At 38.4% G+C, this 24,958-nt stretch overlaps 1 protein-coding gene across 2 annotated transcripts in view; it reads right to left on the reverse strand.

The window, feature by feature from the left end:
• SYT1 (synaptotagmin 1) overlaps positions 1–24,958 on the reverse strand; it is a 572,761-nt gene that overhangs the window by 123,927 nt on the left and 423,876 nt on the right. For both annotated transcript variants that reach the window (XM_066368502.1, XM_066368501.1), the window contains exon 8: positions 21,741–21,908. In XM_066368502.1, coding sequence (XP_066224599.1) covers positions 21,741–21,908 — 168 coding nt within the window. The remainder of the gene's footprint in view (positions 1–21,740; positions 21,909–24,958) is intronic.

A 24,958-nucleotide genomic window follows, 5' to 3' on the forward strand; every position in this document is an offset into this window, starting at 1 on the left:
CCAATAAGGACATCCGGGAAGAAAAAAAAATGGACTGGAGTTTAAAGTCTGTATTCCTAAAAGGAATGCTAGGCTCTGAAAAATAATTTTAGTGACAGTTAATGTCTTGGTTAAGACTGCAGTTAGACTGCTGTATTCAAATCTTGGCTTATCATTTACTAGCTGTGTGATCTGGGAATATTCTTTTATTTACTTTTTATTACTTTTCCCCAAATTTTTCAATTATAGTTTGCATTCAACCTTATTTTGTATTAGTTTCAGGTGTACAGCATAGCGATTAGATAATCATATACTTTACTCTGTGTTCCCCCTGGTGTTTCAAGTACCCACCTGGCACCATACACAGTGATTATAACACCGTTGACTATATTCTATCTGGGAATATTTCTATTCTTTTTGGGACTTTGTATCTTCATCAGTAAAATGAGGATGACAACAAATAAAGCTAAATCAAAGAACTGTTGGGAAGATTGCAAAATTAATAAATGTCAAGTATATACAATAGAACCTGGCACATAGTAAGTGCTCAATAAATATTACCTATTAATAACAGGCTATTATTTATGGGTCAGCCTATATGTGTTGATACTTCATGTAACTTATTTGATACCTTTGCAGCCATGAAGTAGAGATTATCACTTTCTCCATCTCATCAATGGACAAATCGTGGCTCTGTCCTGTGAAGTAACTTTCTTACAGTACAACGGTTATTCATACCAGAACCAAGGTCTGTTAAGTATCAAAGTTTTTTTTTGTCTTTTTTTCTAGGTGGTGAAACTTCTGAATTTTTAACTTTTTTAAAACACTGGATCATCATTCAATAGTATTGAAGTATTTAGCACTATGTCAGTAAGGTCCTTTTAGCACAAGGTGCTGAAGTGGAAAAAAAAAATCACACAGCAGGATTTCCCTGGTGCAAGTTTCACGGCCAGATTTCTTCATCTCTAATATTATGCATCATCTGTTAAGCAATTTGTAATTGCTTTCATGTCTTCATGAATGCACAGGCATCAGCAGGCTCCAATTCCTGAATGCCCGTATCAAGGTCTTCCACGGGTGCTGCGGACTATGGAGGTGAAAAGGGTTTCTCATAGGAGCAGAAACATACCCGAATACAAGCTCCCAACTTTTCTTTATGTTTCTGAGGTTGCCTTAGTTAAATACACGGACTAAAAGGAGATGTATTACATCACTTTGACTCGAAAGGGATAATAAACTGTATTTCTCTCTCCTCTTTGGCTTTTTGTGAGGTCAAATAAGGAAAACCAGAACAAGAACCTTTCTGCAAATGAGGAGATAAATGCAAGAAAGGGGATATTTTAAGCAGATAATTAGACAAACAGGAAAGCAAGTCACCTTCTCCAAACAGCTGATAGGTGCTTACTTTTTGTCCTCAGGTGGCCAGCGGTCAGTGGACATAGGGCAGAGATTGGCCCTATGGGGCCACATGTAGAGCTGAAGTCAAAAGTCAGAGGGACCTAGACTAGAAACACTAAATTGCCACTTACTAGTTAGGTGACCTTGAGCAGAGTGGTTCATCTCCCTAAGCTTCAGTTTCCTATTGTATAAAATGAGGATAATGATAGTACTGATCTCAACTAATTGTGAGGATAAAATGAGGTGAGCTATGGAAAATGCTTAGAACAGTAACGAGAATACAGTAAGTGCACAATGCATGCTAGTTATTTTATTGTTGTAGGTATAGAACTATTTCTATTTATAAACAAGACTTATTCTACAAAAGAATATTTTCTCCATTTTGTGTGTTTCCTACTCAGCTAGTGCCAGGTACAGTGCCTGGCACATAACAGACGCTCATATTTTTTGTGGTATTAATGAATGGAAGAATGCCACGTAAAAGTTTATACAGTTACATCACTCTAAGTCTTTTACTAGTTTTTACTTGGACGCACAGGGGAGCGCACTAACAGCCAGGTGTGAGCCTGGTGAGACGTCTATGTGGAGGGGTGCATCTCACCACCTGAACCCATCCTAGCTTCTCCTTCTGCAGGGATTCTCAGGCTGTCCTCACATATGGGCCTCTCAGAGTTGAGGTCCACTGAATCTTACCCTTGCATAAACAGTTTGGGTCCTGTCCTCCATTCAACCCTTCAGTGGCCCTGAGCTTGGGTCAGGGTTGTTGTGGTTTATTACACCTTGCTGCTAACTGCGATGAGTTGAAACAAAAATCAGGAAGTTCATGAGGAAGCCTGACATTATACCAGCTTACATTGTAAGAATGAAGAATATTTTCTGTTCTTCAGGACAGTTTTTCCTTTGGAGATTTCTTTTAAAGTACATGGCTTTCAGCTTTATGTATGAGCCATTTAGAACAACCCTAGGCTAGTAAGGAGATAATGGAATCAACAAGAATTAAGCCAGGAGCCCTGGCCGGTTGGCTCAGCGGTAGAGCGTCGGCTTGGCGTGCGGGGGACCCGGGTTCGATTCCTGGCCAGGGCACATAGGAGAAGCGCCCATTTGCTTCTCCACCCCCCCCTCCTTCCTCTCTGTCTCTCTCTTCCCCTCCCACAGCCAAGGCTCCATTGGAGCAAAGATGGCCCGGGCGCTGGGGATGGCTCCTTGGCCTTTGCCCCAGGCGCTAGAGTGGCTCTGGTCGCGGCAGAGTGACGCCCCGGAGGGGCAGAGCATCACCCCCTGGTGGGCAGAGCATCGCCCCTGGTGGGCGTGCCAGGTGGATCCCGGTCGGGCGCATGCGGGAGTCTGTCTGACTGTCTCTCCCCGTTTCCAGCTTCAGGAAAAAAAAAAAAAAAAAAAAGAATTAAGCCAGGCTAGTTGATTGTGGGTATGATACTATTTAGGAGAACATTACATAGTACATACAAAGCATTTAAATTAGACAAGTTGTGTGTGAGTGGGGGGGAGGGAGTAAATATGATCTTAAATGAAAATGAACTTCGTTTTAATCAACACATCCAAAACAGAACTTACTCTTTTTATTTTAAAATTAACGCATCTTTCTGTAATTCCATGTATTACCCTGTATGTTCACTTCTCAGGCGCCCAAGCTAGAGCTGGAATAATTTCCAATGGTTCTCTACCCTTCAGCCCTCTATCTAATTGCTAACAAAGTTCTATTTGATATCTATGTCCTAAAATATTTTTCAAATTTATTTTCACTGCCATACAGTTTCATAGACCCTATAAATAGCCTCCGACATGGAGGCACAAGCCTGCCACTCACCTGTGTACGGCTGAAGTATGTTTTTAAATCCCACCCGGCCGCCACTGGCAGCTTGCCATCCCACTGGCTCCCAACTGTGTGCCCACAGTCAAGGCCCTAAAATGTGACCCTTATTTGTTTTTCTGCCCCTCCTCACTCAGGCAACCATGTTCCTCAGACATATAGTAGACTCTAATCAGATCTGGATATCTTGTTATTCCTTAAATGTTCCAAACGGTCACCCTCTGTGTAGAAGTTCTTATGATCAAGCTCTTAAATTCTTAATCATCCTTTACAACCTGCTTCACATTCACTTTCTGATCATGCTTTTTGAACTTCCTTCTTCCAGAGAGCATTATCCCTTCCTCGTCAGCTCTGAATTCCTTAAATGGAGAAACAACGTCTAATTCATCTTTCTATCAGCAGGGCCCAGCAGAGAGTAGTCTGTAGATGTATGTTTGTTGAATCGAATCATCAGATGAACAAAAATCTTTCCACAAAGGAGCCATTTCCTTTGCTGGTGTGTCTTCATTTGAGATAGTTAGGTGTAGAATGTACAGAACTTACAGCTACTTACACGAGCAATTAGTACATACAGTAGATTGACTGCTGGGCAGATGCAGGACAAGGGGCTTTGTGGTTGTGTCACCTGAAGCACAGGCTTTGAGGCCAGATGGACCTGAGTTAAAATACTTGTAGAGTCTGGAACTGAACAATCGTATGACAGGTGGAGTCTCCCCTCCCGCTGTGTACAATGAAGATAGCAGTGCTTCCATGTCGGCTGGGATGCCTGTGGGGACTGAACAGTGTGCACAGCCCAGACTACAGAGCTCTTAATTTTATTAAAATAGGGACACTTTATAGACAAGTTAAAAAATTGGTGGTATATCCACAGTACTCCTGAATGAAAAAAACAAAACAAAACATGCTAACAGATCCAGAGGCTTATCACTACAGGAGGCGGCCTGGACTAAACTGTCAGGCTTATAGTATGAGGAGGTACACAGCCTTGTTAAACTCTGATGTAGTTCCTGTCTATATAATATAATGTAGTAGAATGTAATAGTCCTATAGAATATAAACTATTCTACAGTTCTTATCTATAGTGACCAACTTCATCAGGAAATCTTAATTTTCCTCATATTTTTATTTCAGGCTGCAACAGTGAATTATTAGAGTTCCAATGTGGGGGAGGGGACAAGATGTTTTCTTAAGATATTTTCCTTCTAGGTCCAACATGTATCTTTTCATTGTATACAGACAGCACATTTATCTGTGCCACTGGCACGGTGTGTGTGTGTGTGTGTGTGGTGGTGGTTTAGGAAGCAGTTTCTGAAAGAAACACCACCATTAGGACTTTAAAATGCCACTCCATGGTTAACCACTTAAAAGCTATTACCAATCAGTTGCCTCTTGCAGGCAGAGGCAAAAAAAATGTGGGTGGGAGACACTTGAAATCAGAGATGAGCAGGGAGATGCTCTTTCATTTCCAAACAGGGAGCTGAGATGTCAAACATCTCTAGTTTCTCTAAAGACAGAATCTCTCCTCAGGGTATTTTTTTAAAGGGCAAAAGGAGCTAAAACAATCCCCCCAATTATGTTCCCTGCACCCGGCTTCCTGCGCCCCCACAGCTCGCCCTGCTGTAGGGAGTGCGTTTCAGTCCGCCAGGCCATTTGGCTCCCTCTCAGCTCCTGCCTCATCACATTTCGAAATGTCAGGCCCGTTTCTGCAGGCCAGTGCACAAAACAAAATTAATTTAACTCACAACGGCATGTTAATATTATTACTTTTGACACCACAGAAAACTTATTAACTGTAGCTTGTCACAGGCCTCCCAGACTAAACAGCCCAACTAGAGCACGGAGACGGAGACGGAAGGCGGTTGACCGTTTTTGGGACTGCCAGACATTGTAAAGAGTCAAAGCAATCGTTTTTTTTTTTTTAATAATTATGTTAAAATTAACTGTCTATGAATGGCCAGAAAATCTGTCCCATTTTGTTGGAATACTCTATAAGAAAATATTATTTGGTGCATGATTTAAGCGTTATATGGTTTTTCTCTACGAACACATTTTAGTTTTTATCTTTTAAGGAGGTAATAGCAAATTTAAGTAATATAATTAACTAGTTATTGTGAGTGGAAGAATGAGAAAGAGAAAAGGAAGTGAGTATTCGTTGCCTGTTAACTAGTTCTGGATGTCTTCACGTATTACATTTTATTATAATAGTATGTGATGAGGTTTTTAAATTTAATTGAGACGTAATTAACACTACGATGGGGCTTTGTATTCTCCATCTTCTGCATAAGGAAATTGACACAAGGAAAGCTCAGCTGACTTCTCCAAGTCTGCACAATTTACGAATGGCAGAGGCAGTCTGACCCAGGCCCGCCTGTCGACAAAGACCCCTCATGTTCCACGAGTCCCCTCTGCAGCCGCACCAACTCAGCATGGAAAGAGGAAATCGTAGGCCTTACATGAAATGGCCGACCCTTTCCCTGCTTTCTGTAAGCTGTAAGTTTCATGAAAATGACTTTATATACATTTTCTTTTTAATTATTCAAAGCTGGTATTTATAAATAGACCCGAATTCGGTGCTAAAAAGGCAACAGCTAGCTCATAAGTAAGTTCCTGTATTTTTGGTATGAAATTAGTGCGTAACAGTATTTATTTTTCTTGTTCAGTATCTAATGAGATGTTTTTCCATATCTACCAAGAAGGAGGTTTATATGATATTTTTCTTTTCAGCCATAACACAGCATTTCCCCACCAAGTAGGTGAACTCTGTCACAAGCTGAAACTATGACTTAGAAAGTGACACAGGAAATACTGTGAAGTCTCAGTTCCGAGCTTCTAATAAGTCAGCCACGACGTCAAGTCTCCTTGGCTGTCAGAAGCAGGCCAAAGGTTGTGCAGAAATGAGCGGATGGTTTTGTCTTCCCAAGGCCTCGTGATCCCCCGGGGGATACTCACTTAAGTGGGAGTCAGATATTACAGCAAAACATCCAAAGGTTACTAGGTTTTATTTCAGTGGAGCAAAGCCGCCAACCACCAGAGTTCCTGCGGTGGCCAGGAGAAGGGAATGGAAATCTGATGGCCACTCATAAGAAAATTTTGCTGGCATTAAAAATGCAAGTGTTTCAAAATCCACACTTCGGGGAAATATTTGGATCAATATGATTGTTTGATGGTATCTCAAAAGGGTTGACATCCCTTCAACAATATATTTTCTGCTGCAATAATCCAAGGGATCAGTTGTTATCTTTTTATATACATTTCCCCACTTCCTTGTAAGGCATGAAAACATTCACCACTTCTTTTTGCCAGTCAAGGTTTTATTTCAGCCACACCGCTTTTCTTAGCTCTCCAGATTTCTTGCATTCCCAGTGGCGTGAGACGTGTGAAAGTGCCCGTCTCAGCCCCCAGAGGAGCACTGCAGGGGTGTTCTTGGTCTTATTTTTAAATGTTAATCTGTTTTGACCTTCATATTTTCTAATTTCTTAAAAGGAAAATACTAAAGACTTTTTTTGGAATAATGTATGTGGAAATTCTAGGGCCAGCTATTCTGGAAAAAGGAAAAAAAACATCAGCCGAATATAAGTTAAAATGGAAACCCATTCAGTATGGATGTATCGTAGCTGGCAGAGAGCATAGGAGCAGAGAAGGGAATGGGGAAGGACTCATGTGGGTTTAGCCCCACTTTCTTATAACTCATGGTAGAGAACCTAAGAAAGCAAACCTATTCTGAAACCAGAAAATACAACACTGAATTTTAGAAAGTGGTAATTTGTTACATCCAGTGTGTGTGTGTGTGTGTGTGTGTGTGTGTGTGTGTGTTAAAAATGGGACCAAACATATTATCTTAGCATCCTAAGACAATATTCTAATTTTCATAGATCCCCAAGTTATCTTTGTCCATATGCAGCCATTTTATAACCTACAATAAAACATGCATGTGTATAAAATATACTTTGTTTTTTTTTCTGCTTAACATACTAAAGCACTTTCCATCTAATGATGTCTAAAGGCTAGTATTTCCCTAAGTGGTAATATAAGTAATCATTTAATCATTTTCTTACTGCCGAACATGGAGCCCACTTTAGTGTGTGAAAACAGAAGTTAGAGCAAGTTGGTATCCACGAATGTTTGCGTAGTGTAGATATGAAGGTCAGGGGCTCCACTTGTCAGTCCTTTTGTTTGTAAGGATTCTTCACCATGTGAAATTTCTTATCTCTGATAGAATATTTCTTTTTGCTGTAAGTAACTCTCATTAAAAATAAAAAAAAATTGCTTTTAAATCTGGTATTTTTTTAGAAGGTATCTCAACATGATATAATTATTGTTTTATTAAATTTATCTGCCTTTTCCACTGAGACTTTGCTGCCTGTGGGCAGTTGCTCAAGAAAGTTAGCCAGGGGCTGCTATATGGAAACCCCCTCAGCTAAATCAACTCCCCACATCTATCACTGTAGTCCACAGCTTTGGGAATCAGTTTCTGTTCTTTTTCACTGTCAGAAAATTGATTACTTTGAAAGGAGACTAAAAACCGAAGTACTGATACCGTTGTTTGTCAGAGTAATTGGAGAGGGTATATCCTACTGTGATAGGTCCTGTGAAAATGCAGGGAGAGATTAGAAGTTAAAAAAAAATGAGAAAGTACACATAAAGCTTGATTTAGATGGATGCTGCAGCTCTTTTTCTTTTATGGCTTTGCTTTTTAAACACCTTTGATGAATCACAGGGCAGCTTGATCCCACGAGAGATCACCTTGGCTATTCCCTTCCCCTGAAGCAGGACTACACATCCATGCCCCAGATCTTATTTTTTAAAAACTCTCTAGAGAGGTAGGCTCTTTTAGATATCTGTTTCAACATTTAACACTGACAGGAAGGTCATCTTTGGTTTCCATGCCCAATTTGAACGCCTTTCTATTTGTTTCAACCTCAGTGACTTCAGAAGGTCATTCTAAGCTGATTCAAATGAATATTTTGCCCCTAACTAAGAAAATTCAACACCCAGTTTTCTTATTCAGAGAACAAGATTCTGGTTTTTCTATCATGAGAACTCAAAGCAGGTTTGCAATGATCATAGATGCCACAGCCCTGAGATTAGAGAAATGATTGGAGGGAAGAGAGGAGTTGGTTTAGGAGCCAGGGGTCTTTGGAGCACGTGCAAGTGTCATGAAAATGTGAGGCAATGTTACATTCATAAAAACAGAGAAAATGCAAATCTTTTTTTTTTTTTGACAGACAGAGAGAGAGAGAGAGAGAGAGAGTCAGAGGGGCAGATAGGAACAGACAGACTGGAAGGGAGAGAGATGAGAAGCTTCAATTCTTTGTTGAGGCACCCTAGTTGTTCATTGATTGCTTTCTCAGATGTGCCTTGACTGGGGGGCTCCAGCATAGTGAGTGATCCCTTGCTCAAGCCAGGGACCTTGGGCTTAAGTCAGTGACCTTGGGCTTCAAGCCAGTGACCTTTGGGCTCAAACCAGTGACCATCGGGTCATGTGTATGATCCCACACTCAAGCCAGCAACCCTGTACTCAATTTGGTGAGCCTGTGCTCAAGCCAGATGATCCTGTGCTCAGGCGGTGCAACTTCTGGTTTTGAACCTGGGTCCTCCATGTCCCAATCTGACGCTCTATCCACTGTGCTACTGCCTGGTCAGACAAGATAATGCAAATCTTAAACATCACTTTGTTAATGATTTACATTTTGGGGGATAAATATGAACACAGGAACGTTGAAATATACTGCTTACAAAAACTAGGGAATATTTCAAAATGAACATGAAGTGATAAAAAAAGAAGCATTTGATTTTTTTTAAAATACAAGAAAATCAGAAAAGCAAATGACAAATCAAAGAAAGTTGTTTGATTATGCAAATGAGATGCAAAACCAACTTTTATTTCATTGGTGAAAATGCACTATACAAAAGGCTGAAAATACTGGAGTATCTGCATATTCCCTGATCCCCTAATTTTTGTGAGCACTATACATGGAAAATGAAAGAATCTGAACAGATTGGGCCTTTTAAGGAAGAAAGAAAGTAATCTCAGAGCTTTTTCATAGGAAGGATGAAGCATAAAAGATGATGTCAGTTTCCCCATTCTCAGAATATGTTTGAATAACTGATGTCTTAAACTCTTTGGGAGATTTTTGCTTACTGTTTACAAATTTTTGTTTAGGTATGCCAGAACTTGCATTTAGGAAATGAATCATTCCCATTCTCAGTTCTGAAATCAAGTGCATGTAATTTTATCTGGAATGGAGGCATCCTGAAGTGTTTTCTTAGAGGACATTAGCAGGGCTGACATTTTGAGAGCAGAGACGCAGTGGGACACAGCCGGTCGCTGCATCAGCCCCAGGAGTGATCAGTCCGCTGCACTCTCCCTGTTCCGCTCCCACTTCCGCTTCCCACCGTCCATCCTGGCACTGGAACTAATGGCGGGGACATGTGGCTCTATGCTCCACTTAGAGGAAATCACACGTAGACTCAAGCATTATCCTCCTGTAGAAATTACACATGATGAGCTGGTTTTTGTTCCCAGTTACTAAGTTCTAGCCCAGGGCACTGAATTTATTATGTGAATTATACACCAGGATCTGAAAGAAGGTTTGATCCTTGCTTTCGTGTACTGGGGTTTTCTGTAAAATCATCCCTTGGTGCCTTGCACAATACATCCTGGTAAATATGTAGCTCAGACTCAAACCAGATGCCCCCAAACAGCTTCACTGGCCTAACTCACTCTCATGAAAATTCAGCTATGTCCATCTCTTTCCTGTTTTCAGATTCAGCACTTGTGTATGGAGTAACAGTCACTGGGATAAACAATTTCCTTTCCTCCGCCACACCAACAGAAGACAAACAAGAGTTCACAATTCCTGTATGCCATTTATACAGACATCTTTCTGATCCTGACCATTTCTTCATGAAAAACCCCAATCCATTTGGTAAAAGGTCACTATCGTCACATGGTACATTTTTTTCATAAGTAAATAACCATGGTCTCCTATACTTTTCTTGAACAATTCCTAACTCCCAATGCTCAGTATCTGATGTCAAGTCCCTGCTGTACAGGAATTTAAAGATTAAATGAATAGTAATTAATGTGGACTTTGGAATGAAGCAAACGATTGATTTAAATGTCCGGTTATTACTTACTAGTTATGTGATTTCAGACAAGTTGCTTAACCTTTGTGTGCCTCAGTTTCCTCATTTTCTAATTTGGCTTAATACCATCTATAACACAGGTTGTGAGATTTAATTGAGCTATGTATTTAATTATTTAAGATTTAAATTAAATTTATAACTTGTTTTTTTCTCTTAAGGGAATTTACTACCATTTAGAATTACAAAATTGGGAAATTTTTGAAAAGGGAACATAACCAGCAGGTGAAAGAGGTGGACCTTGTTGAAGTCATGGTGACACTAAAGGTCTCCATAAGTCACCCGAGAGAGGCTGTCAGTCCCGGAAAGCCGATCTAGCACCAAGACTTTGAAAGTCATTGAAAATTACAACTGCTCATTTAATAAAGCCTAGTTATCCTGCTAAAAATTCAGACCTGACATAAAAAGTGTTTAACAATTTGGCTAAGCTGTTGAAATAGTTCATATAAAGATGAAACAAAAATCACCAGGCAGGAATGCTGTAATTTATTCAAAATATTAAGTATTTGGATTTGAAGAAAGGATGAGTTAAGGACCAGATGACATGCATTTAGTTATCATCTGGTTTTATCAGATGTAGCTCAAGCTTTCTCTCTCCTTTCTCTCTTTTTCTTGCAGACTTTTGGAATGGCCATCTGTGAGGGTGGTCATTGCCATATTTCATGGTCAGTACTTTATAAGGGGATCATCCATTTATGGCAGATTAATTGTTTAAAATTATTTTAGTAATGACAAACATTGGATAATTCTGCAGAACTCAACATCTTATTCTTCCAATAGGGTGTTGATAGTTTTATGAAACATAGGTGCTTAGAAAACTCTAAGCATACAGAGATATTTTGTTTGGTATAGAAATTATTCTTATGTTCAAGTATACTTAATTAAATACTGTCTGGAGAACATTAAAATGTTTCAAGGATCTTTGGTGTTTTATCTTGATATAATTACAAGGTAAAATGTCCTACTCTATGTTTATCATCATACCTGATATAAAGAAAGGTGATGAGAGAGATGGAAGTGTTATTTCCTCCTTCCAGAAACTTATAATAAACAGGACAAATCAGAGGATGGGGAATCGAGAGAATTGGAAACAGAGACATGTGAATCTTATTTGGGCTTTTCCACAGGTATATCCATGTCATAGAAAGACTGACCCAGAAAGTTTGGAAGCAACAAAGAGACTTGGGAATCGGGAGAGGTATCGAATCGAGGCAGGCTGTGGAAGCCCTCCACATGCACAGCGTGGCGGCGGCCTTGGAGTTGGAAGAACTGAGAGCAAGGGAAACAAAACATAGGGCGTGTGCAAAGTATGTATTTGATGACCAAAATGCTGTTCCTAGCACAGGCCCTGTAACCTACCTTTCAGAGGAATCTAGAGTAATGGTTGTGTCTTTGGAGTCAGACTAAAGTCTGAGCTTTAGCCCTGCCATTAGCCATGTGGCTTTGTGTTATTTCCATTTTCTCTGAGTTTTTTTATTTTATTTTTTTTATCTAAAACAGTGCAATAATAACAGGTTAGTACAAGAAGTAAATGGGCTACCACACTTGGCACAGGGCCTACTCATTCAAACACTCAACAGACATGAGTTAAAACAAAGTTAAAGGCAAATTTTGTGCCCTACTTGATTTTTCTAATTAACAGAGCTTTGGAAACTGTCTACCAAAAAGAAACAAAAGTGGCGTTCCCCTCCCCCCTAAAATTACTGAGTGTCCTCTGGTGACATTCAGGTTCCATAGCCTTTTGTCATTTTCAAACATGGCCTCGCTATAAACAAAGTGACAGTATGATAGTGCTGGGGAAGCCAGTGACCTCAAAAGAGCAGCATCCATCTTTCCTCAGAGTCTAAGTTAAACATTGATGTTGATTTTATATCAAGCAGGCATTTCAGAAGTGGTCTGTATTCCCTCTTTATAGCCTAAGCCATCCAAAATTACATTCTAAAATAACAACAAAAACTCCAGGCCCTTGACCTATTTAAATATGCTAATCTCACTCTGATTTTGTTTTTTGACACTGAGATACAATTAAGAACAAACTATTTCTGACGCTATGCTGGCTCCTTAAAGGCATTTTCCCCAACGCTGCTCTTGAACACTAGCCAAAAGTGTCAATTCAGGGAGGGACCTTCTCAGAATATTGATTTATTTTTGTAGAAGTAACACCTTAAAGTGAAGAGCAGTTGGTTAACTTTGATAAACCACAACGTCTCACCACATTCCAGAGTGTTCTGCAGCTAAGAGAATGAGAAGACTTGACTAGAGTATGTATTTTTCCCCCTTTCTTATAAATTGTTCCTGGGGACTACTGATTTACTCACAAATGCTCATCTCTACTCTCTAGTGTTATCTGAAGTCCACAAATTGTTCTTGCATATGAACTAATCATGTTCCATATGAAGAGAAAAATCCTGATTGAGAAGTACTTTCAAAAAGGATGTTGAGCCTAACCAGGTGGTGGCGCAGTGGGTAGAGCGTCAGACTGGGATGCGGAAGACCCAGGTTCGAGACCCAGAGGTCCCCAGCTTGAGTGCGGACTCATCTGGTTTGAGCAAAGCTCACCAGCTTGGACCCAAAGTCACTGGCTTGAGCAAGGGGTTACTCAGTCTGCTGAAGGCCCGCGGTCAAGGCACATATGAGAAAGCAATCAATGAACAACAAAAGCTCCACAACAAAAAACTGATGATTGATGCTTCTCATCTCTCTCTGTTCCTGTCTGTCTGTCCCTATCTATCCCTCTCTCTGACTCTTTCTCTGTCTCTGTAAAAAAAAAAAAAAAAAAAAAAGGATGTTGAAAGCAGGGGCTCATCCTAGGATGAAATCCAGCGCCCTGATGAGCACTGCCCTCTAAGCATTGTAAAGGTGTAGGTGGGTGGTGTGCCCCAGGCAGGATTTGCTGTGTGCTGGGCTTCCTACTGCCTAAGTCTCTCCTGCTTTCCAAGCCAAAAGTCTGCCACCAGGGAGCCCAGAGGACACCCCAGGGAGCATCCTGACAGACATCCCTGACTCACAGTCTTGCTGTTGTCCATCTCAGGGAGAAAATAATTGCACGGTATTAGCAACTTGGAGGACATCTGATCTGGAGCAAAGGAGTAAGCTAAATGGTTTATTTGTTCCCTGAGTTCCTCTTCTGAAGAGGTAGAGAGGAGAGCAGATAAGGTGAGCCAGAGATGGCAAGTGCCAGAGGTTGTTCTGTTTTGAAGTATTTTCCTATCAGCTTTCTCTAAAGCTTTGGTGCTCTTCCTCTTTGTCTTCAGGCACTTGAAATCCCGAAAGGGGGACGGGAGTGGGGGGAAGATAGGGACCAGGACCAGCGAGAGGAAAAGACTCCTGAAGCTATTAAATAGCACTGGAAGCAGTGGATATCCCCCTAAACCTCTGGCCCCAGGCACAAAATAGGAATTCATCTGGCTTCTGGTAAACCTGTGTTTCAAATATAATGTTTTGCATCATAAAATTTTGCTACCATTACTCACTATGTCCCATATGTGAATCCTAATCTTCCATTATATACACTTTACAGTGCTAATTTCACAGATATTCAATATATGTTTTGAATAAATAAATGGAAATTTATATTCTATTTAATGAAGTTTTTTTTTAATGGAAAGCAGAATCCATCTGCTTTTATTAAATTTCTCAGCACTCATGAGTGAATAATAACATGTTTGTATTAATGAATACCTTTAAATTTTAGGACTTTGTATCATGGGCAGAAATTCATGCTGAGTGTTTATGAAATACTATTAAGAAGAAACAAACAAAAATGTCACAGCTAGTCCTGCTTTTCTTTGCTATGTTGCATATATCTGCAATGTGTGATAATATTTGGAATGGAAAATGTATATGTAGATGTAGATGTTAACCAGTTGCAAGTTGTCAAAGCAAGCAGACCAAATGTTAAGCTTCCTACCCCCAACCAGAAAAAGAAAAAAAAAAAGCCCAAATTAAGAGGAACTAGCTTGTCTCAGGTGTTTGTTTGTTTGTTTGCGGTTAGAAAGACTGTGTAAGAAGATGCTGTGATGAAACAGAGTGTGGGCTGCAGACCTGGATTTGAATTTTAGCCCTGGCATTGGCTCCATGAACTTGCACAAATTACTTAGATTTTCCTGGGCTTCTCCTCGTCTGTCTCCCCCTCATTCTCTAAAACAGATTTAATCATGCCAATTTTAAAGAATGTCAGGAGAATTCCTTTTGTTGGCACACAGTAGACTCTTAGACATTGGTAGCTTTTATTTGTGTTTATAGCTTAGGTAGAAAAACTAAAGTTTAATGAAAATGAATTTTGGAAACAAGGAAGCAGGGCTGGAAACACAGTCCTTTGGGTGGTTCAATTTGTGAAAGGAAGTTGTTGTAGCAGGTTCAGATATGACAATGGGAAACCGAGTGCTTGTCAAAGGGCACTTTGAAAATGCCCAAGGTCTCTCCTCTCACTTAACTCTGTAAACTGGAGTCTTAATTTATATTACTTTTTTAGGGAAGTCACAACAAAACATAAAATGATATGAAATTTTCATTTAGAAACTCAGTGAAGTAAGACTTTGGTTTCATCCATTTGTCCCTGAAAAGTCTTTTTAACGAGAAAGGCAATCTAATTACAGTCCTGTACTCTAGAGGGATATTTTAGGTTATTTGCTTTCTCCTATGATGTTCTTAGAAACCGCGTCATGAAGCAGGCAATACTTATGCATAACAGTAGCTATAATTGATGATTGAAATTCTGACCAAACACTCAGAATCAAGTAAACCATAGTTATGGTTAAAGACACATCAAAAAAATCAAATGCAACTTCTATAATAGTTGACAGGAAAGTCATTATGTTCCAATTCCACAAAATGGACATATAGCTAGTGAGTTCACTAACATATGTCATGAACTTAATATGTTTTAAAACAATTCAATCCTACTCTAGGGTGTCCTTGGGTTACGACTCACTTCCGTTTGTACAACAGTGATGTAACTAAAATTTGGGTGTAAGTCAAAACACACCCTAGCTTAAGTCACTTACATATCCTAACACAACTATAAAATTATAATCAGAACATAAAAACACAACTAAGCCACAGAAAAAGGAGGACATAAATATACTGCACAGTACACTGTACTGCGTATTCTTCCACTGTGTGCAACCAAAATAGTGCGCCCACTTCTGTAAGTATGATACTAACAGCATAAACCAAAACACTTACATCTCAGTTTTTTAAAATTGTTATGGGAGTGAGCATCGTAAACTCTAAATGTCATATACGTTGAGACTGTCGTCACCTGAGGACCCCTGGTATATCATATCTACTATATTATAAATCTGACTGGGTATGATAAATTTAGATTTTGTTCAGATTATTTGAAGTTTCCTTGTAATTGATTCTTTCTCATTTCCCTCTGGGTACAGTTCCATGATGCAAGCAGAGACTTACATCATCATCTCTTTAACTAAAGCTTAACTTTAAATAAAAGTTAATTTAAGCCCCAAGCACTCTGTGCATCATGGAAACAGGATGGAAAAAGAGTTACACAGAGGAGATACTGAGTAAGCCTTTACAATAATAATAATAATAAAAAAGTTAGAGGACTATCATCATTTTCATGACTGTCAAAGAAAACAATAGCAATGATTTTGCTAAGCATCTATATACTGCTTTATTTTCTTTTTCTTTTTCTTTTTTTTAAAGAAATAGGCCAAAACCCAAAAAGGCTAAACCATTTTTATATTTTGGGTGCTAAGTTATTTTTGTTGACAGGCTTTCAGAATACTCTAGACTTCATCTGTAAAACAATACAATTACTATCATTAATATGAACTTTAAAAAGGAAGTTTTGAAATATCACTCACAGGATAATAATCACTTTTCCTCTTTCATTCAAAAATATTTTTGCATACCTATTGCATGCTTGCCTCTGTGATCAAACTTAGTTTCACAGTGAGAAACTATAAACATGGGACCCTGCCGAGATGGAGCCTTCTTGGAATTCTATGGATCAAAATCAGCATCTTTGTTGCATTTCTCTTATGTGATAGATTGTGAATGAAAGGAAGGTTCTTACTGCATCCATGTTTAATGGTCCAGCAGTTAACCTTTTGTAAGGATTTCTATTCAGAGTATTGATTTGTTTGCAGATTCTTGGAGGGCATGAGTTACCATCTGATTGCTGAGTACACTTAGAAATAACATCAGTTCTTTCATGATCCTTGGACAAAAAAGATGCTATAAGAAATAATGAGTTTAACTCATTCTAAAGAAGTATCAAGTAATTGACCAGTGGAAGCTAAAAAACTTTTGCCATTTGTTTGAATATGTATTTTCCAAATGCTTTTCTGTGAAATAAATGTTTTTCTAATTAGGCTTAAAAATGTGAAATTTTCTTGCAAAATTGATTTTCTATTAAGGCACTAAAGTAGTTTCTCTTCCCTTCTGCTTGGGTACTAATTAAATTATGTCCCAACCTGTTTTAATTCAGCCATCATTTTTTTTCCATTTGCACTAGATTACAGAATCTCATTTAAAAATTAGTCTTTAATGAATTCTACACAAAGCAGAAGTGATTGGCATATTTTCTCATAGAGACAAAACAGTATTGGACAGGGTATGAGACAGACTTTCTCAGAAAATAAAAAATTAAAAAAAAAAAAGAAGAAAAAGAGGACCCAAGCTGTATTCTGGTGGTATCTATTTCTTATGCTGTTTTTTTTTGTTTGTTTGTTTGTTTTTTAAACTAAGAAGTAGTACTGGAAGGCATGGAGGTAGAAAATAGGAACAAAATACTAAAATAAAAAAAACAAAAATAGGAAAATAATACTAAAAAAACACTAAATTAAAAATACTAAGATAAGTAGTACTGAAGGGGATAAAAATAGAAACAGTATCCTAATGCTCTGATGAGGTGCTTGATGTAGGAGTGCAGAACTGAGACACTTTCTAAAATGATTATAAATAAAATTTACAAATAAAGAAAAATAGAGCATAACTATTGATTGTAAGATTTAAAGTAATTAAGAGAATATATTAAGTGAATGGATTATTCTAAAAGTCTGAAGATTGGTTCCAGGTTTGACTTGTGGATGGAGGATGGAAGAACTATATATAGTGATTATAAAGGATGATTTGTGAGGGCCTTTAGTGAGAAGGGAAAAATTAGGAAAACAGTTTTACATGTAACTATCTCAAAACTCAGAGAATATGCATTTCTGTTTTAAAGAAACAGGAAGAGACAGGTATAACTGTAAGGTCCAATTCCATGTTCATCTGCTGGGAGATGGGGAGGTAGAAGGACAGAAAGTGGTTAACAAAGCAACATAAAAACGGCAAGTGAACTGCAGCTGGGAAGATGGCTTTGATTATGTTTCACAGAGAAATGTTATTAAGTCAGAATGCAAACCTCACCAGAGATGTTTTCGCCAGGGGCTAGAACTGTGAGCTTGTTAGGGCTGTTTCTGGCATAGCTTATCTCTTCAACAACCCGTTTTAACTTTCAGGTAAGGTTTCTTCCTGTTTTTTTTTTTCTAAATTGCTTATATTTAATTGACCATTAAAATAACACACACTTCTTTCACTTACATAATTGCTTTATCATCTTATGACTCATGTTTATCATCTTATGAAAGTTGATCTTTTTCAACATTCTGGCAACAGAACCCTACTTACCCCATTCTATCATAATCATAGGGTTGGAGCTTACTGCTTCGGATTTAACCATTTAAATCCAAATCCACTTGAGTAGACTGCTATGGTTAGTGGTTCAGTTTCTGTATTCCAAAATTGTTTCTTAAATTCCTTTTTTAAAATTTCTTTAATATCTTTCACTCATTGTAATGTTAAAAATAAAATTTAACATTATTAGATGGAAGCCAAGTAACAGAATTGCTTAAATAAAATGAAAAAAAATTCTTTAAAACTATGAGGATTAAAGTCAATCCAAGACTTCATTTTTTCATACAACTATTATTTTCTGCAGTTAATGGTCGTATGAAAAGTTACCAGACATATCAGTGAGAATAAGTAGTTTTCCAGCTATAAAATGTAATTGGAATCTTACTTCATTTATTATGAGAAAGTTTATACCTGGCTCTAGTCATCCAAAGATACTTAGGAAGCGAGACATTTATTTCAGGAGGTTTTCCAAATCATGATAAAAAGGAAATAGTCATTCAAGTGAAAACCAAAATTATTATTCCCAAGTAGATAGCAATGGGGAGAAACTCCAGTTTAAAAATGTGTAGAATGACTTCCCATTAAAAACTGAGAGATAAATCCAATAAAAAAATGGGAAGAGGATATGAATAGACACTTCTCCCAGGAAGAAATACAAATGGCCAACAGATATATGAAAAGATGCTCATCTTCTTTAGCTATTAGAGAAATGCAAATCAAAACGGCAATGAGATACCACCTCACACCTGTTCGATTAGCTGTTATTAGCAAGACAGGTAATAGCAAATGTTGGAGAGGCTGTGGAGAAAAAGGAAACCTCATACACTGTTGGTGGGAATGTAAAGTAGTACAACCATTATGGAAGAAAGTATGGTGGTTCCTCAAAAAACTGAAAATAGAACTACCTTATGACCCAGCAATCCCTCTACTGGGTATATATCCCAAAAACTCAGAAACATTGATACGTAAAGACACATGCAGCCCCATGTTTATTGCAGCATTGTTCACAGTGGCCAGGACATGGAAACAACCAAAAAGCCCATCAATAGACGACTGGATAAAGAAGATGTGGCACATATACACTATGGAATACTACTCAGCCATAAGAAATGATGACATCGGAACATTTACAGCAAAATGGTGGGATCTTGATAACATGATACGAAGCGAAATAAGTAAATCAGAAAAAACCAGGAACTGTATTATTCCATACGTAGGTGGGACATAATAGTGAAACTAAGAGACATTGATAAGAGTGTGGTGGTTACGGGAGGGAGGGGGGAATGGGAGAGGGAAAGGGGGTGGGGAGGGGCACAAAGAAAACAAGATAGAAGGTGACAGAGGACAATCTGACTTTGGGTGGTGGGTATGCAACATAATTGAACGACAAGATAACCTGGACTTGTTATCTTTGAATATATGTATCCTGATTTATTGATGTCACCCCATTAAAACAATAAAATTATTATAAAACAACAACAACAACAACAACTGAGAGATAGTCAATAAGTACCGAGGTGATAAGATAAAGACTAGAGAAGCAGATCTAGAAATAGAGAGAAAGAGAACAATAAGGTGGGCCCAGAAGAAAGAATCGGCGCTTCCTTGTTTACCGAGCACTAACTACATACGGGAAACTAGCCTGCTTAATCTGTAAAATAAGTCCACTTTCTAGATTAAAAAACTGAATTTTAGAGAGCTTCAGTGATTTATCTAATGTCTCTGAGCCTGTAAATAGATTGGTCAGGCTCGAAAGCCAGGAGTGTTTGTTTTTAAAGACAGGACTTTTTTCCAGAAACCAGTCTAGCTGTCAATAAGGAAGGCCAAGATTGGAGTGAGGGAAAAATGAGACAACACTAAACTCCACAAAATAGAAGCAATGTTGATGACCCTTTTCATTTTTATTTTAAACACCTAGTACAGTTCTAGGAATATAGCAGGTATAGAAGATGTTTGCTAATGAATATTTTTGAATTGAGTTGGGCGACAAATGTCTTAGGGAGATAAGACATGGAAGAAAGAGAAGAGGGCAACTAAAGGGATGAGAATAAAATGTGATTCTTTTTGGGCAGTCGGCCTATTTCTAGATCCTAGAGTCTTACCAAACCTGTCAGCTTAGCATCAAGCCTCAAACTCTGCCCATAGTCAAAGAACTTTTGAAAGAGGAAACTTGCTTGATGGCATACATCCCCTTCACTCAAGCAAAAATAACAACTTTTCAGGAACCCAGTGGTGTGCGATGTTGGAATTTCAGGCCACTGATAGTAACGAGGTCAAGGTCAGTAGCAGGAGCCACGCAGGCTGGCCGGGTGGACATTGTGAAGCACAAGTCAATCATATTCTGATATTCAACCAACAAGCCAACCAAAAACCAGCCAACGAAAAAAAACCAATTAGTTGGTAAATATTAGTTGTCCTACTTTGCGCCATCTCCCTAAGCTGCAAGGAATTTACACAGAGCCAAACATTTCAGTAAAATATGAAAGTTCAGTGAAACAGCTCACTGCTTTGTTAAACAATTAGAAACATTACAATCGAATTATTAAATCTTCTCTTTTCATACAGACATTCGACTTAAAGTGGATACTAGTTTACTCATAGGGAAGGACTACTTATAAAACTCGTAAAATTTAAAAATTCAATATGATCATTGGGTTGTTCTTAAAAGTCCATAGTAGAACTAAATCTAACTCAATATCCCAGGATCTAATTTTGACTAACCTATTTGATTGTTATATATATTTTTCTTCCAGAAAGAAAGCAGAGCTTAACTCCAATAATTTGAGTTCCTTTTGTATGACCAAATAATTTTAGGCTACTAATAAAATTCCACTTTGGTACCACAATCACAAGTCTGTTCTAAAACCTCACATCATTATACTGGTCACAGAAAACCTCGAACTGAGAGAGTTTCCAGGTGATGAACTTGGGACAGTTTCTCTGAGGCTTGGGTAATTATAAATGTATGTCAGGATCCAAAAAAATGACTGCATAAGGCATTGCTTTAAGAGTTCAGAGAAGCTGATATCGGCCTCCTGAGACATTCTCGAAGGAAAACGCAGATGCCAGGCGGGCATCTCATAGTCAAATAGAATTATGATGCAGTTTAAATGCACTAAGGATAGTGGGCTTCCCTTTTTAAGTCACAGAAAAATCCTGGGTTGAACTATTAAAGCTGGGAGAAAACAATATGAAGACTATGATAAAAATGTGAGTTATTTAAGAAGTGGATTTAATATCAGACTCTGTGAGTTATATGTGATGTTTCACCCATCATGCTTTGATATCTTCAGGGGAAACAATGAACTGTCTGTGATACACAGAAATAATCAAGAAAAGACTGACATTTTATTCTATTTAATGGATATAAAACCTATGTAGGAGTATAGAACGATTGTGGCGAAATACAAAGAATAGAATGATATTTTTATTTTCCTTTCAAAGAAGCAGGTGTGTGTATGGCATTTGGCAAGCTTTTAGAAACATTATTTTTTCTCTTTTTCTGTCTCTTCAGGGAGTTGTCCATAGACCTGATACACAAACTTTTCTCTTTTCTTTCAAATAACACCCAGAACACCTATATACTTTTTAAAGAGGTTGTGCAGTCCCCTGACCCTATTTTGCCAGCTGTCAGCAGCTGGGGGACATATCACTTTTTGTAAAGAGCATCTCTCAACAGTTGGTTACATGAGTCGAACTGGCGAGTAGTTTGTTATATTAGTAATACTAATATTTTTCTTACCTCTTCCTTCTCAGCGCTTTGCAGATCACGCCACTCCTCAGTTACGTGACCGAAATCCACTGTGTTCATGGGCACTTTAAATTCCCCAATGATGTCATGCTTAGAGAAACGATCAAAATCATACACGGCCATCACCAGGGTTTTGCCTCCCAGTTCCGAGTATGGCACCTTAAATGAAAAAAGATGAGCATAAAAATGTGGTTACAAAAATACCTAGAACATGTTACTTGTGTGCAGTATTTAATCTTAGTTTTATAGTGGATAAACAGATCAGGGAGATAATTATGCTTTGGGTATTTCTTCAAATTGAGTCATTTGCCTGGCCTGTGGTGGCGCAGTGGGTAGAGCATTGACATGGGATTCTGAGGTTGCTGGTTGGAAACCCTGGGCTTGCCTGGTGAAGACACATATGACAAGCAAGCAATGAGCAACTATGACTTGATACTTCTTGCTACTCTCCTCTTTGTCCTCTCTCTGTAAAATCAATAAATAAAATATTTTAAAAAATTGAATCATTTGACTTACTGCTTGCGGCTTAAATAACTTGGGAGAAAGTGGGGACTTCCTTTAGTAATTTGTCACTTCATCCCAAAGTTCTATAAGCTGTTAGTATTATTAGTAATAGATCCTACTATTAGTCATGAAATAAGTACTTTAAGATTAATATAAGAACAAACCAAGCCAATCTGATTATATAAATAAGTTTTTCTTGTAGGCTATTTGACTAAGTTATATTGTTAGGGTGTTACTTACTCAGGGCTAGGTAACGTTCAAGCCTCTTGGATGCCATATTTTAATGTAGCAATGACTAATTAAATGCTATTCTAGGAGTTTAAAAGGATTTAAATGAAATTCAAAAGGTACCTCATGTACTCCCTAAAATAATTTAGTGATTAACAAGGGCTAACTAGAATATTGATGTTTTGAATATCAGGGATACATGATACTATAGATCTTGAATTTCATTCTTAGGTGTGACATACTTTAGGATGAGAGGTGGCAAAGGGTCAAGAACTGATGAAGTCTCCAGCTGTTCAAATATATGTGGGACAGATGCTATGGGTTGGGAGGTTTATTAGTGACATTTTTAATATTCAGAGAAAGCAGTGCAATCCAAGTGAGATACACTTCAGTAACTGGATAGAAATGCCTAATTAAGAAATTGTTTAGACTTGTATTGAAGGTTTGATCAATTTCATACACTTTCTATTTTATCAGTGTAAATGGTTATCTTATGCTCCAGCAAACATTTGTCAATCAACTCTGCATATTAAGAAAGAAAGGAGAAGGAAGAATATTCGATGATATATGTATAAGAAATTTTAGCTTTTCAAAAATTTTTTATTTTCTGTCATTTGTTATCTATTTGGAATCGGATTAAAATACTACAGTAAAGAAGTAGGCACGATGCTTTTTCCATTTTAGAAGGGAAAAAAAGGAAGGAAGAAAGATATTTAAGAGTAGGGATAAACTCTTGAACATTTTATCTTGTTCCTGAAATCTCAGAGTTTTTTTTAAAAAGTATTCATTTTAGACAGAAGGGAGAGAGAGAAAGATAATGTGGGGAAGAACAGGAAGCATCAACTCCCATATGTGCTTTGAGGTTTTGAACTGGTGACCTCAGCATTCCAAGTTGACGCTTTTATCCACTGCACCACCAGAGGTCAGTTGTTTTTTTGTTTTTGTTTTTTGTATTTTTCCAAAGCTAGAAGCAGGGAGGCAGTCAGACAGACTCCGGCATGCGCCTGATTGGGATCCACTTGGCAAGCCCACCAGGGGGCAATGCTCTGCCTCTGTTGGAGCCATTCTAGTGCCTGAGGTGGAGGCCATGGAACCATCCTCAGTCTCCTGATACTTCAACCCAGGCTCCACATTGCCTACCATGACCATTTGGCAACTGCCACGAAGCACTCTGCCTCTCCAAGCAAGTTCATTCGGGGCCCCACTGAAGTGAGAACCTAGACTTAGCTGGCCACTCATCTTAACTGTGAGTGAATTCAAGTCTATGTTATTTAGCTTGTTATGAGTGTCTTTGTCTCTTCAGTTGACTCCTAATTCCTTTCATTTTACATTGTGAACTGATGAACCCAGCTATAAATTATAACCAACTAAATAGTTTTTCACGACACTTGGAATATTTTTTAGTTTTTATTTTATGTTCTGTGGTACAACAACTGTACTGATTAGCTCTTCATAAGGTATGTCCAGAATGTTTACACTGCTATCGTCAATCCACTATTCTAGGTATAGAAAACTGAACTTTTAATAGGATTACTTACATTAGGGAATTCTGTCTTAAAAACTCAAAAGTTTCAGTGAGTAGAGACACTGCTCTTTATAAAATTGGAAACATAGTTCTAAGAAATGACTCATGGCCTCAGTTTCACTCATTTCTTTCATACCAGACTGTTTGCTACCATGAGGCACATACTTTCTCTCCTGCTGGCCTTTGGAAAGGACACTTTGAATAGACCTACTGTTGTAGTCACATACATGTCATTTTTCAGAAATGTATTGTTTCAAGTAATGCATTGAAAACTTTTTACATATTGCCTGATCAGGTGGTGGTGCAGTGGATAGAGCATCAGACTAGGATGCAGAGGACCCGGGTTTGAAACCCCAAAGTTGCCGGCTTGAGCACGGGCTTACCAGCTTGAGTGCGAGGTCGCTGGCTTGAGTGTGAGATCATAGACATGACCTCATGGTTGCTGGCTTGAGCCCAAAGGTCACTGGCTTGAAGCCCAAGGTTGCTGGTTTAAGCAAGGGGTTGCTCGCTCTACTGGAGCGTCTGGTCAAGGCACATATGAGAAAGCAATAAATGAACAACAAAGGAGCTGCAACAAATAATTGATGCTTCTCATCTCTCTCCTTCTTGCCTGTCTGTCCCTATCAGTCCGTCTCCCTGCCTCTCTCTCTGTCATAAAAACAAAACAAAAACTTTTCACATATTCAATATATCCACAAAAGCACTATTTTTATGCATGACTTCTAGACAAGAGCTCCAGAACTTGCGGACGTAGAGATGCCTGCGGCCTGCAGAACACATTTTCTTGTCAAGTTATTATATGGCCAGAATCCTTCTTTGTTACTGTTTGTCCACTGAGGTGTCTTAACAAGATAAAGGACACCAGGGAAGAACCTAGAGTATAAATGCATAAAGACAGTATGTTCATTGTCTTTTTATTGATAGGTTAAGAGGAATGGTTTTAGAGTGCTCC

Source organism: Saccopteryx leptura, chromosome 2, assembly GCF_036850995.1.
Source record: "Saccopteryx leptura isolate mSacLep1 chromosome 2, mSacLep1_pri_phased_curated, whole genome shotgun sequence".
Lineage (NCBI taxonomy): Eukaryota > Metazoa > Chordata > Mammalia > Chiroptera > Emballonuridae > Saccopteryx > Saccopteryx leptura.